General features: G+C 40.2%; 1 protein-coding gene across 1 annotated transcript; it reads left to right on the top strand.

The window, feature by feature from the left end:
• Nucleotides 1–1503: 1503 nt before the first annotated feature.
• On the top strand, nucleotides 1504–4580 carry LOC119736380 (CCAAT/enhancer-binding protein beta-like). Its single transcript, XM_038210394.1, has one exon. It carries the CDS (start codon nucleotides 1776–1778, stop codon nucleotides 2652–2654), a length of 879 nt encoding a protein of 292 aa, XP_038066322.1. The 5' UTR covers nucleotides 1504–1775; the 3' UTR covers nucleotides 2655–4580.
• Nucleotides 4581–13786: the final 9206 nt, after the last annotated feature.

Raw genomic sequence — 13786 nt, 5'->3', positions numbered from 1 at the left:
CATGTTATGTTACATTTCCTCCATTTCATTTCAGCTTTCGCGAAACCCAAGTATCCTACTGCTACACTGAGTAAAATGTTTGCCACTCATGCTCTTCAGCTTGCAATTCAGTTTTTCCTCACGATTTTTGATTTGTGGGGTTTATTTTACCCCCCCCCCCCACAAAAAAATGTCCTACTATTATATTTGGCGTCTGCAACCGTTTTGGTTTCTTTTGCGCCTTTCTAGCGCTCCGTGGCTGGACTCATTTCTCGTTTAATGTCCATTCAGAAATTAACCACTGCATTTTCGTACCGTCAGACAATATGAACGATCCATTTTTTTCAGGGCGAAACTTGAGAATGGCACAGGAGAACAACTTTATGGATAACAAAAAATTGTTAAACAAAGCATGCATGTCTGCGTCTTGGGTTTTAGATTGGATGCCTCACTCGTTTATTTATTTATTTTTTTTTTCTTTAAATAATCGTACATTTTTCATTTCAGTAGCGCTCCCCGCCCATTGCTCGACTTTTACCTTCAAGCGGAAAACAGATTTTGTGATTAAATTGCTTTCTATCTAGCAATACAAAATTACTTTTGAATGCGACACCGAACAAACAAAACCGCCTATATGTTTTGTTTACAAAATTCAATTTAATTTTTTTCGGGCCCGACAATAATTCATGCAGGTGTATTGTTTTTTTTTTTTTTATGCGTTAACGTGCAAATCCCCACATAAAAGCGTATTTTTATAAGGTTGAAAACGTCAATAAATAAAAGTGGAGAGCCGGGGTTGGTAGAGAACTTTATAGGATTATTTCATGAGCAATCTCATTGACGAGGCCTGCATGCGCTTTGCTCATAAAAACCCTTGTTCGCCTTTTTTTCTAGGACAAAAAAAACCCCGATCATCGAAAAAAAAGCAAACGTTTCTTTTTAATAACTTGTTTTATATAATATTAACCGCGTCTCAACGATCACGTCACGCGTACATGTCTGTGGTTAAAGTTGACGTTAAAGACTCCAATATTTATTTTACAAATTTATAAATCTTGTTTATTTACATCACTGACCAAACGTTTCGATCAGCTCTAATTGCGAGTATTGCAATTTTCGCCAGGGACACTGAGTTCTGATTCAAGATTGCGCAATGTCATGACTATTTTTGGGCATGTCGTTGGGAACGGGGAATATATGCCACGTGAAACATGCAACCAATCAAATCCACGACAAAAACGTAATGTCTAATAATAGAAAAACTGCACCCATCCATCCCATTGATGTGTCAGTCCGCTGGTACATGTAGTGCTAACATCTGTTGAGGGGGAAAATAGCATTTAAGGCTGAAGTTTGTCTAATTTTCTTTCTTAAGTAGTCAAGCAGTATGTGAGTGTAATTACGTTTTCGTAAAGTTTTCTTTAAAACGTCGCAAACAATCAAACGTTTTGGGGACTACCCGGCGTAATAATATTCAATGGACACGTAGTGATTCGTCTCATCGTCATATGACGAAGGTAGAGATCATGCTGCGCATATGTTACTCTGCGCCATTGCAACGTGACGACGTCGTGTAAAAGAGAGTAGGTGAAGGATTTTTCCTACCACAAAAAAGGTGAATTTTGTGACTTCGGTTCATTCCTTCAGCTGATCCCGGGCGGAAACTGATCATCAATACTCAGTCTCCACCAGAGTCGTCAAACATCAAAGGTTGTCTGTTCAGGTTGACAGTACAACTTAAAACTATTCAAGCCAATTTTACCCAACCATGTGGAAGTTCTGCAACAGCAGCCATAATGGATTCGCCGGGTAACTTCTGTATGTATGACTCTGAATATTATACCGAGAAAGAGCTCAACAAGCCAGACGAAGTGTTCCTTTTCGGTAACGAAGATTCGATGAATTTTGGGGGACTCGCCGATTACACCGGCCTCTTCCAGAACGAAAACTCGATTGACTTGAACGCCTACATTAACCCCTCGACTTCTCCCACGGACGGCTTCATCCAGCTGTCGGACTTGCTGCCATCCTCTCCGCCAAAGTCCACTATTCCAACCGAGCTGCCTCCCTTGATCCGGCCAGAAGAGGCGGAGACATCCCAGTCCACATCCAGGCACACCCTACAGCACACTTCATCCCCATCCGTCACAGTTGCTAACCTCCCTGACTCGATGCCCTCATCACATCCACAGTTCATGTCCCATCACCAAGACTGTCAGGAGGGAGCTGCTGCCTTGCAGGTGAAAGTCGAGCCATCTGAGCAAGTCGAACCAGCTGAGTACTACCAAGAGGAGGAGTACGACTACGACGACGACGACGCTAGCACCTACACAAGCGGCCCCTCAAGACCATCCAGCCCCATCTCGCAGACCCCATCTCAGCGTGGCCGGAAGTTGACCAGCAAGTCAAGTTCCAGCAGGAGAGTGCGTCCCATCCCTGACAAAGATTCTGAAGAATACAGGCAGAAGCGGGTCAAGAACAATATCGCTGTACGCCGAAGCCGAGAGAAGAGCAAAGCCAAGTCGTATGAGCTTCAGGGCAAAGTCAAAGAACTAACAACAGAGAACGATCGATTGAACAAGAGGGTGGAGCTGCTGACGAAAGAACTGACCGTCCTGAAGAGCCTGTTCACGAATGTGGGAAAGTCTGCTCCCCCCAGCCTGGCCAACATGTGAATATGAGCCTGAGGCCGGTACCGGTAGAGGTCCCAGACCAGGGAGTGGATTCCGCCCCTCCCCACGGTTGAGTGATGCGTCGTTTTGTCATATGCAGGCCGCAATTTCATGTTGGTTATGTGTTGGTGGGAGTTACTTTGGTTTTTGCATGAGATGCTGTGGACAAACACTTGTTAGTGATACTGCAAGATTTAGTTCTTTTTTAAGTGTACAAAGCTGTATCAATGTATCTGTTGTGAAATGTTCCTGCATTAACTTGACTTGTAGACCAACAGAGACTTTGAGGACCAATGTTCTAAAAGCTACATGCATTGAATGTCAAACACCAAAAAAACCAATTTCCCCGGAACTTCATTCTTGCATGGTAGAAATACCCAAGTTCAGGGTAACCAAACCCAGCATAACGGTTTCTGACATGTCTGAGAGATACATATGTAGCTTTGTATTTGTTGACAATTTTGGGTTTAGTGGAAATTTATTGAGAAGGTTGATCTCATTTGAACTCTGTAGAAGTAGTTTCTACTTTTTGTCAAGGTTCCTTATGAAGTACTTCAAGTACTTCAAAGATTGTGGCGTTACGATATGAAGGAGATTTTAGGACAATTTTTAGGTTATTAAATATGTAAAGTTTACCGCAAATTTATGAACTGCTTTCTCTTATTAAGTGTATTAAAAAAGGTACACAATGTTTGGCTGATCTATTTTCTTAAAAAATTGTAAATCAACATTTGGCTTGGTTTAGATTGCATAATAACTGGTTTCATTCGACCATGACATAAAAATATTTATACATGTATGTACATGTACAAGAAAAATCAATTGATCTTATTCAATAGATTTTTTAAAATGTCTTAACTTTTAATGAAATTTTTCCTCGGTGAAAGGACTTCATTTTTGGTTCATAATTCATACATGTTTGATCTGGAATTTGTAATATAACTTGTGTGTAATGCAAACACTAATTTGCTTTCAAATAAATCCAGCTGTACTAGGCTAAGGTGTACTTTGCATTACATGTAAATGAGCAGTATCTCCATTCCAAAACAGCGAAATAATGTATAATTCATTACAAGTTTGATCAGAAAATTGTGATTTTAAAGTAAGTTCCTTTAAACTTAGATGAATGAAAAAATAACTATTCTTATTGCAGCCACTATTTGCATTTCAAAATCCAGCTGTGCTCTGCTCAGTATCTGCATTACAAAAAAAGTAAAAATGTGAAGAAAAAAATGAAATGCTTTATTAAGCACACTAGAATTTTGTTAAAAATGCTTTGATTTACATCATAGGTACTGATTCACATGTACATGTACTTTTATCCTGAATAATGATGCAAACAGTTTAGTGGAGAATGTAACAAATATAAGCCTACCAATATTTGCTGGCTGAAAGTTTGTTTTGTGTGTTTTCAACTTATCCTTCAGTCATTCTTATGGAGAAAAATTAACCGATTTTAACTGGTTTCGGTCAAAAAGAAGTGTCCTCCCGAACATTCAGGTCCATGTACATGTTGCAGGCTTTGTATTAAATTCACACTTTCCCAGCTGTCGGTGTACATGCATTCAGAAACATGTGCATTGACCACTTCAGATTGAACCAGTTACAACCGGTTTTTACAAAGATGCATAGATCTATAACGGTGGTACAGTTCACTCAACTGACATTGGATGGAATTCAGTTAACAACTTAAGACTTTTTTCAGTCGCTTTTTTGGGGGGGGGGGGGAAGGTGTTGAAAACTGGTGAAAGAATACATCTTTGTTGTATGCTAATACAGTGAACACTGAATGTACTCCAACATGTTATGATACAAAAACCTACTGCACCTGCATGTTAACACTTATATTGCGTCTTATAATTGCTAATGATTTTTTTTTCTGAACCAAAATAGTGTACTTGAAATAAAATTTGCAAATCTGTAAAACAATATTCCTTATCAAGTGTGATTTATTCTTGGTATTTAATAACTGAATTGCATGCAGCAAACCAATCCGACTCCTCATTTGAAGTGCTGTGTCATCTAGAGCCGCCATCTTTGATGGAGTTCCAGACAACAGTTTAACTAATCTCTTTATTTAATGATGACATCATCCAATTCCCAATTGCATCAGTCAATTCTCAATATTGTGTTGGGAGAAATTTGATATCTTGTGTGAACCACCTTAACTGCTCGTCCCTATACTTCACCTAGCTGTTTAGTGTAGAGAACCATACACTGTTTAATTTGAGAAGTGTGTGTGTGTGGGGGTGGGGGGGGGGGGGGGTGTGCTGTATATTACCATGTAACCTCATATTTATCTTATTAGGGGGATCACTTACATGTGTTGTGTTCTCCATGGGTGGGTTCCGTATTCGACGACTGATTACAATGTATTTAAAATTTCGGAAGAGATAATTCATTTGGGCAGAATGTTTATCATATGACACATTTTATGATTTTGGAAGGGGGGGGGGGGCTCGAAACCAATATTATGATTTGTTTCCCAGGTAGACCAGCCACAAAAGACCATGTTCATAAAGAAGAATAACACAAAACATTTATTTGAAGGACACGTTTAAGTGTTTTGTGGATAGTAAGGTGATTTTTAGACTAAAGGCAGAATAGAAAAATGAACGTTCGGCTATATAATACTAAAAAATAAAAATAAAAGGATAAACCGGCTCATAGTGTGCAATATTATGGGCATGCTTTGGATCCGGGGTGAGCAAAATGGGAATTTCTTTTTTCTAAAAAAGTTGCCCTAATTTTTGTTTGTTCGTGAAATTGGTTAAAAACGGGGATAGGTAGTACTATACGTGTTGCACTTGTTTGGTGATGGCGCTTTTATAAAAAAAAAGAGAGGGATATGTCAACCCGGGGGGGGGGAGGGGTTGGTGTTTATAAGTTTCCCTCCCCTCACCCGCTGGATACGCCACTGCTATGTGCAAACATGTACGGATAAATTCGGGTATGGTTGATAAAGGTGATCATTATCTATCTTCAAATCATAAGTTAGGGTTTATATGAAATTTAAATACATGTATAGCTCTATGCTTTAAACTTTAACAAAATACGTGCAATTTAGGACAGTGCATTCATTATTAGTACTGGAAGACGAGATGGGAACAAACATTTGCCAAATACTGAAACATATCAGCTTATTTTGTGACCCATACAATATTCCACGGAAAAAAAAATCATTTATACTCATTCCTTGTTAACATAATCATTTCCTTGGGGGAAAACGCACCTTCAAGAAAATCAGCAAAAAAACATGCTTCGGCTGATGCAATGTTACTTGAAAGTTGCATTCGGCGATCTTGAAAGATCCATACAATAATCACCTGTAACACATCAAGTCCTGAAAAACAAGACTACTTTCCCAACAATCATGCACAGACGGCTGTGGATGAAGATGCTGTCCTGGAAGAGAAACGCAGTGTGGTTCAAGGCCTGGGGAAGGGGCTGTGCATGGCTTCACGGCTACGTGAAGCCATGCACAGCTTCCCCTCCCACACCCAACCCCTTGGGGGCGTTTGCCCCCCCCCCTCCCCAGTTTTTCCCAAGTGCCCCTTTTGCGGCCATAAATGTGCCCCCTCGAACAGTAAAGTGCCCCCTCAAGATACAACAAAAATGCCCTTAAAGTATCTTACTATTTCTTAGAAGTAACGATATCCCAATAATTGTACAGATATTTTTGATTTTGATATAAACAAGTAATATGAAAACCAAGTCCCAAAACCCATACAATACGGCCTGAAAAAGGGCACATAATGCATATTTAGCATATAATCATTGGTTGTACCAGATGGTACCAGCCCCCCCCCCCCCCCCCCCCCCCCCCCACCCACTATTTGATTTTACGGAGGCAAAGTGTCCGGTGAAAAAAACGTGTCGACATTTCAGCACGGGTTTGCAAGTGCCCCTTTTTGGTGATGCCCCCCCCCCCCCCCCCAGTTTCAAACCCGTTCCGCCGCCGCTGGTGGGTGGGTGGCGGCTGGGTCACGTTGACCCAACAGGCAAATTTTGCGTGGGTAGCCCAGGCCTGAACGCGTACATCACCACTGCCAAGTTCATGTTCACCGGGTCAATATGAAGTACACGTGTGAGGAAGTACTGTGACAGTACCAACTATCTTCTCTTCCTGGTGCCACCTTCCTCTGTGGTGCCTGTCACTGCCGCCCACGCCTGGAAGGAAGTTTGATAATGGGTGCCAGTGTATCACCCAATTTCCGTGTGGGTCACTTTAATTCCTCAATTCCCTCCTTACTTCAGTCAAGTTGGTAAACTTCCAAACTCAGTTACTTGGCAGATTTCTTCGCGAAGTAAACAACTTTGTTTTGAAGTTGCAACTTTTATGAATTCTCAAAAAAGGGGGATATTAAAAGCAAAATATAATTCTAAGTTAAAAATCTGGAGAAATTGACATGAAATGCTTGAAAGAAAGTTATTTTTTTAATATAATTCCAAGGTAGTTCAAAAATTAATCTGTCAAATTTGAGATGAAATGCACGAAATAAAAGTTTGTTAATTTTGTTAGTTTATCTATGTCATGGTTTCTGAGTCAAAGTTGAAAAATCTACAGGCGCAAGGTGGAATTTTATTTCGGCAAGTGGTTTACCAAATAAGGAGTTTTCTAGAAAGGCCTACCCCTCTGTCAACATAAAAAAATATATTGTTGGTACGAATCAAAGTTCAACAACTTTGTTTTTGAAATGCTGTTTGTCAGGAGGCAACTTCTAAAATATCGAAAATATCATTGTTCCTTTTCCCGTTCTTTGTCCAAGTGGGGAGAGTTGAGCGAAAACAACAGGGGTATATCTCGCTCAGAACTGTTGTATGCAAATCAGTCAAGAGCTTGAACGCGCAGGATCCTCTGAAAGAGCTTTGTACATTGTGCATACTGCATTCAGTTATATGCAGATTCAGCAGACAAGTTGCGTGCAATAAAAGATGGCCCCAACCCCCAACCTTGATGGCTTGAAGTGTTTATCGGAATATCGGAATCGTTGTTTGAACAGTCATCGCTGCCTTATCGCGGTATTAAGTCAAGATCCAAAGGTTGCCATACGTTGATCATTTATTACCAGGGAAATCCTGTGCCCGTGCACGTACACAAAATGAATGTAATAGGGTCTCAACAAAAAGACAGGTTTTGTATCAGCCATCTTGGTCTCAATTCGTCTAGTGTAACTGGGATTTAGTTTCTAAACTTTCTTCCTTCACTCAACATTATGGTGGCTAAATTCGATGGTTGTGCTGAAGAACTGATTTGGTTGCACTTATAGTACCGGTTTTTCTTTTTGTGAGTTGATGACATAATTATGAACTTATGATTATGAACTTGAAGGAATAACAAAAAGAAAGATCATCCATAAATTGTGGTGATTGTAATGGTGGTGATGGTGTCGATTTTGACAATGTGGTGATATGATGGTAGTGAAGATGACGTGGAATCGATGTAAACTTCTGGCTAAAAAACGATTGTAGGAGGTGGTGGCTATATATCTTGCCATGATAAAAAATTGGAAAAAGAAGGAATTACGTCCCTATTAAGTACTACCAATGCAATTTCTGAAATGAAATTTCTGAAATATTATTTCTGATACAAAAACGAGTAATCCCAGCGCAAAATACAAATCCATAATCACGTATCACTTCGTATACATGTGTTATTGGTTTTCCAGAAAGTTCCCAACTCTCAGTGTCAACTTGACATTCGAAATGGTTGGGTGAAAGATTGTGAGCTTTGTGGTTGAGGACTACCTATAAATGAACTCATACTTATCATATTAATTTACATACAAGTTATACAACTGGTTTGGTGAGAAATGGTAAAACAAATAAAACAAATGCCGGTCTTATGGAAATTCATTGATTTTCTCCATTAACTTGTGCTGCCACGGACGCCACGTATAGTCAAACACGTGTATCGAAGGGTATCCCCTATACTTGTCAGTACATGCCCACACTACTGCCAAACCCCATTGTACCATTTCATCAATCGATCACTAAGCTGCCAGCATAATTCGAAGCATGTGACCCACTCTGTGCGCTTTTGCTTTTGTATCTTTCATTTTCATTTTCGCCTACGTGCCCTCTTACATGACCCGCCGGCGGTAAATCTATTCAACACTCCTCGTCACATGACTCACAGTTTTTTTCTATAGCTCTGGTATGCATACAAAAAGTAGTCCCGTCACTTAGCATACAACCTTATTCCCAGGGTCTACCGTCAGACCTCGCGACAATAGTAAAGAAAGCATCTAGTGGGTGCGTACTGCTCAACACCATGGAGACGAGGTTGCTTTGCATAGTAACAAGGGATGACCTTCTTGCTCGTCAAAGCGGGAATTCCCTCTGTGGTAACAATAGCTGCAGTGCACTAGCAATCGTCATGTGACTCGGGAATGCCATTTGATAGCTTCCACCCCCGCATTTCCCGGTCCTTTTGATTCAGTTGTTGGAGTTGTTTGTTCCTTTTCGGCTCGAGGTCACCTTGGTCCGACCTGGGGAAGCCGGGAAAATCATGTGACTCCATCACGAACAAATAAAAATCTGACAAACAAGTTCGATAGTTGGTCACGGGATGATTGGGGATGCCGGAAAAGCCTGAACAAAAATTCGTGTAGTGCCTGGGAAACTGAAAGTAGAACGACTCTTATCATCAGGAATGCCACATGGAAACAGTTTTGATAGGCCTGCGACTTATAAGTTTAATACATGTATAGGCGGAACAGAATAATTTCTAACTCACTAGTCTAAATTTGATACCAAAACTTAAAAGTCGGGATAGTCCTCGTAAACCTTGACTGCAGTGTTCGGAGGGCTACAGCAATGTCAACATGCATACATGTATATGTGACGTAGCCTTCTTTTGCAAGATATGTTGGCTTAGTTATATGCCTAATAGGTCGACAAAAATCCCGCACAAAAACGTCATGTCATGTCAAATATTACTGACCCATCATATTTACATCGTTCTTTCATTTGGAGGAATCAAGTCATGGGTCACTTTGTCCAAATATTTGACTGAGTTTTATCATCTCCACCTAAAAACACACCCACACCACCAGTGTTCAGTTATTCCCTAATTTAAAGCACTTGACCTATAAACCGATATATCTCAAGAACATTTTTTTAATGAGACAATTGCACAATTATAAATCAGCCCATGAAGCTAATTTAGTTTTGAAGGCCATATCATCATGCTCATGCATAGGTCTCACCAACCAATCAAACACAAATATTCCAGTGGATAATATCTCCAGGTATACACCATGACGGGGTGAACCCAATCACGAAACACTTTTTTTCCAGCCAAATCTAGCCCCCCCCCCCTCCCCGATCACATCCTGGATGCCAAACTCAAATTAACTTCAAAAACTTGCGATTACAAAAAAGCTAAACCTTGAACCGTCAGGGGAAAAGCATCTCGGAAAACCAACCCCGCATGATTTTTTTTTTTTACTTTGAGAAAGAAAAATAAATACAGAAGTTGCGTGTTAATTAAAATAGAAGGTGAAAGTGAGAGTGTTATTTCCTGTATCGGTGGGAACAAATACGGAAACGGCCGGGGATAGGAAGCACATTGCGATTACGTCAAATGTGGCTGATTATTTGTAGGGCGGGGGACCTCGACTACACAACGAGAATAAATCTCAAACTCATCCTCGATACACCTCAGGATTTCGGTTTTCAAATACGTCGTTTACTGACGTTGATGAAAAATTGTCACCGTTTAGGGAAAGACCGATTACATGTCCTATTTTTTTAACACACAAAAAGAGAGAGAGAGAAAGAAACTACAAATTCAGTTTCAGTGATGTTGCGTTGGGATTTTGCCGATATTTTCTCCAAGGTCTAGCTTAGGACATTTTACTTTTGGATGGGGGCAAACTTATGGGTTCTGATGAAAGTTCCCTCTTAATAAAAAACAGGCGCATGAATTTGTATAAATTTCTGTCAAAACTGAGTTCGTTTCGCTAAGAAAAAAACCCCGGTGCACATGTATATCCTATGATCAACTTGCAGCAATGAAAATACGAAACTCCAGTCTGAAAAATCTAATCAAGTGAAAACATTCTGATATGAGAGGCGTAGGTTTTCCTGAAGATATATTTGTCTGTTAGTCGTTGACAAATTGATACAATTGTTTAAAGCCTGGTACTTAAGATAGACGAAATGTCGAAATTTCCTTGTTTTTTCCTTCTTTTTTTGAATAAATTGGGTAAGAATACTACCTGAACTATACATCTATCAAAAAAGTTCAATAACCCGATGACGTTTCGACCCAACCTATCAGGATTGTTCAGACTGATCTTGCTAAGGCCAAAAAAAGGTCTCCGGTTTCTGGTATGGAGCTTGCCCCAAAAGTGGTGCGGCGACGCGGCTTTTTTTTTTTTTACCTGTTTTTTTTTTCGGCTTCAAATGTCGGCTGATGACTGCAAATGGTGCCCGACTAAACTTAGTGCAAATATATGGGAGTCCAGAGAGGCCAAATAAAGCTTATTCTCGATCATAACCCCATCTAAAAACACGTTAAAATTGTGCGGCAGCAGGATTCCAGTCAAACCAGTGAGTTTGGCGGTTTTGAGACATCATCTTTCATTGAAAAAAAAAACTTTTTCATTTTGCCGATGCGCATGGCTACGGCGACGCGCGCGCATACCAGAAACCGGAGACTTTTTTGTTTTGGCCTAAGGGTCGAAACGTAACGTTATCGCACTTCTTTGATGTGTACATATTCAGGTCGATCCAGTCGGTAAGCAGTTTTGCAGCAGTTTTAATCACTTTTTTGATTTATATTCCGTTAGCAGCAAAACAATATTTGAAAGTGCCTAGGAATAAATTCCATATTTTCTCACATTTCAGCTTAACAAGACCCGTGGGCTGGACATTAGTCAGAAACAACTTCAGTTCATTATGATAAGTGCTAAATCAGCTCTAGGTTAAACTGACTTAACTGACTTAAACTGAATTCGGCGTAACTACAGGGCGAGTCAAAAAAACGAAACCCAAATGTCGGGACTATTGTGTTTAAGTTCTGCATGTAGCACTTTCAAAATCTAGGATACGAAAGCCCAATTCATAAGCTTTCTTTTGGTACAAGAATCATTCAAATCACTCATGTACTTTTCAAGTTACGGAATTTTAAACACAACCACCGTTTTAAGGTTCTGTCCACGGAAAAAAGAAGAAGTAACAAATCACATATAGGGATGTGTGTGAATTGTTTTCGTCTTGCTGAAAGAAACGCACACTTTTTAGTGATCCGTGGATCGGACAGAACTTTTAAACGGTGGTTGTGTTTAAAATTCCGTAACTTGAAAAGTACATGAGTGATTTGAATGATTCTTGTACTAAAAGAAAGCTTACGCATTGGGCTTTAATATCCTAGTTTTTGAAAGTGCAACATACAGAACTTGCCTAAAACAATAGTCCCGACAATTGGGATTCGTTTTTTTTGACTCGCGAAGTATGGACATCTGCTGGGGGGGGGGGGGGGGGGGGGGGGGGGAGAAGGGTCATGTAACACCCCCCCCCACACACCCCCTTAGTTATGCCACTGTAGTAGTACCCAAGTGAGAGTTTAAACTGACCGAAAGGCAGCTGTAACTTTGAACACTTAGGAGAGTCCCTCACTTGAAAAAAAAGGAACAAGTACAATTGAAAGAACTCACATGCCTCATTTGAATACAATTACTTTCAGAGTAAAATCTACATTATTGCAAAAACAAACCAAAAAAACAAACAAGTCATTCTACAGTAGCTTTAATTGCTTTTAGAAAGAAGTGCTTGAACCACAAAAAGAGAACTCTTAATAAAATATGAAAAAAAAACCACAATTCTGACCAGGAAGAAGAGTGTATTCTGCCACAATATAAGGAAACAGTATCATGAAAAATACACCATAGAATCATTCACAGTAAACACTCTTAACTTAACAACTAAAAAATATGGTATATACGTGAGTCACAGGTAGCAGTGTTGAGTAATTTTACATCCAAAATGCGGACAGGGAAAACACCTGCAGAAATTGAACAGAGATGCAGGAAGCTTATCGGTATCACTATCAGTTATGTAATGTTTAACTCTGTCATTGAAAGTGCAACTGCTCTTGTCCAGTTCCCATGTCCAGTTTCAAAACAAGACAAGGGACTGCCTTAGAACAACACCATCCCAGCGAAAATGCCGTCACACAGCGATCATTTCATTTTCAGTATCAGTCTAACTTACTTTAAAAAACAAACTTTCAGAAAATAATAAGACAATGCAAGCCTCATAGTACAGCCGTACCCAGAGTGCACAATCAGTTCAGAATGGTGATTCACTGGCAAATGTTTGCATGCATGTGGCCTAAACAATGGGCCGGTGTCATATGAAATTTGTACTCCTAAGAAATCTGGGTTTTTTTTACCTTATATGGAATCTAAGACTCACACATGACCTGACTGTGTCCTTATTATGTTCGTTGAGGCATGTGCACCACAACTAATGAGTCTGTATTACATCAAGTCCACATTTCACACTAAAACGGATTAGCCAACATATTGACATTGCGGGGTAATCCTATTCCTAAAAATTGGGGCCAAAGTGAGACTTGATCAAGTCTAATAATTGACAGTCAGTCAGTCAGTGTGGTTTACAAGACCATAGGCAACAACAAACTGTCAACAGGCCATAATACAGTCGACTCTGAATATAAAATCAGCTGGACTTTTTATAGCCAATATGTTTGTTATATCAGAATTTTGTATTAAGAGGAGCATCAGTCCCATTCATTGTGCACATAAATGCACAGTCACAGGCCTTATGTTCACTATAACCAAAATTTGTATTAACAAGGTCTGTATTCACGAGAGTCAGTGGCGTAGCCACCGGGGGGGCGTGGGGGGGGGGCGACCGCCCCCCCATGAAACCTTGTCGCCCCCCCAGTCGCCCCCCCCCCCCCCCCACTGAGATTTTGAGTTTTAAAAAAAATTATCATTGATCTAAATCTAAATAGTCGCGAATGATCCACATGATGACCACTGAGAAACGACCCTTCGACCGGCGACCGCGGACCAGTAAGCTGACAACCGGCGTGACATAGCGCATAATGATAATCTAAAATGCGTATTAACACCCACTGCACTGCTCGCTCACACCAC

The sequence above is a fragment of the Patiria miniata genome, unplaced genomic scaffold (genome assembly GCF_015706575.1).
Source record: "Patiria miniata isolate m_02_andy unplaced genomic scaffold, ASM1570657v1 HiC_scaffold_3, whole genome shotgun sequence".
Taxonomy (NCBI): Eukaryota; Metazoa; Echinodermata; class Asteroidea; order Valvatida; family Asterinidae; genus Patiria; species Patiria miniata.
This window is presented reverse-complemented; position numbering and strand designations above follow the sequence as displayed.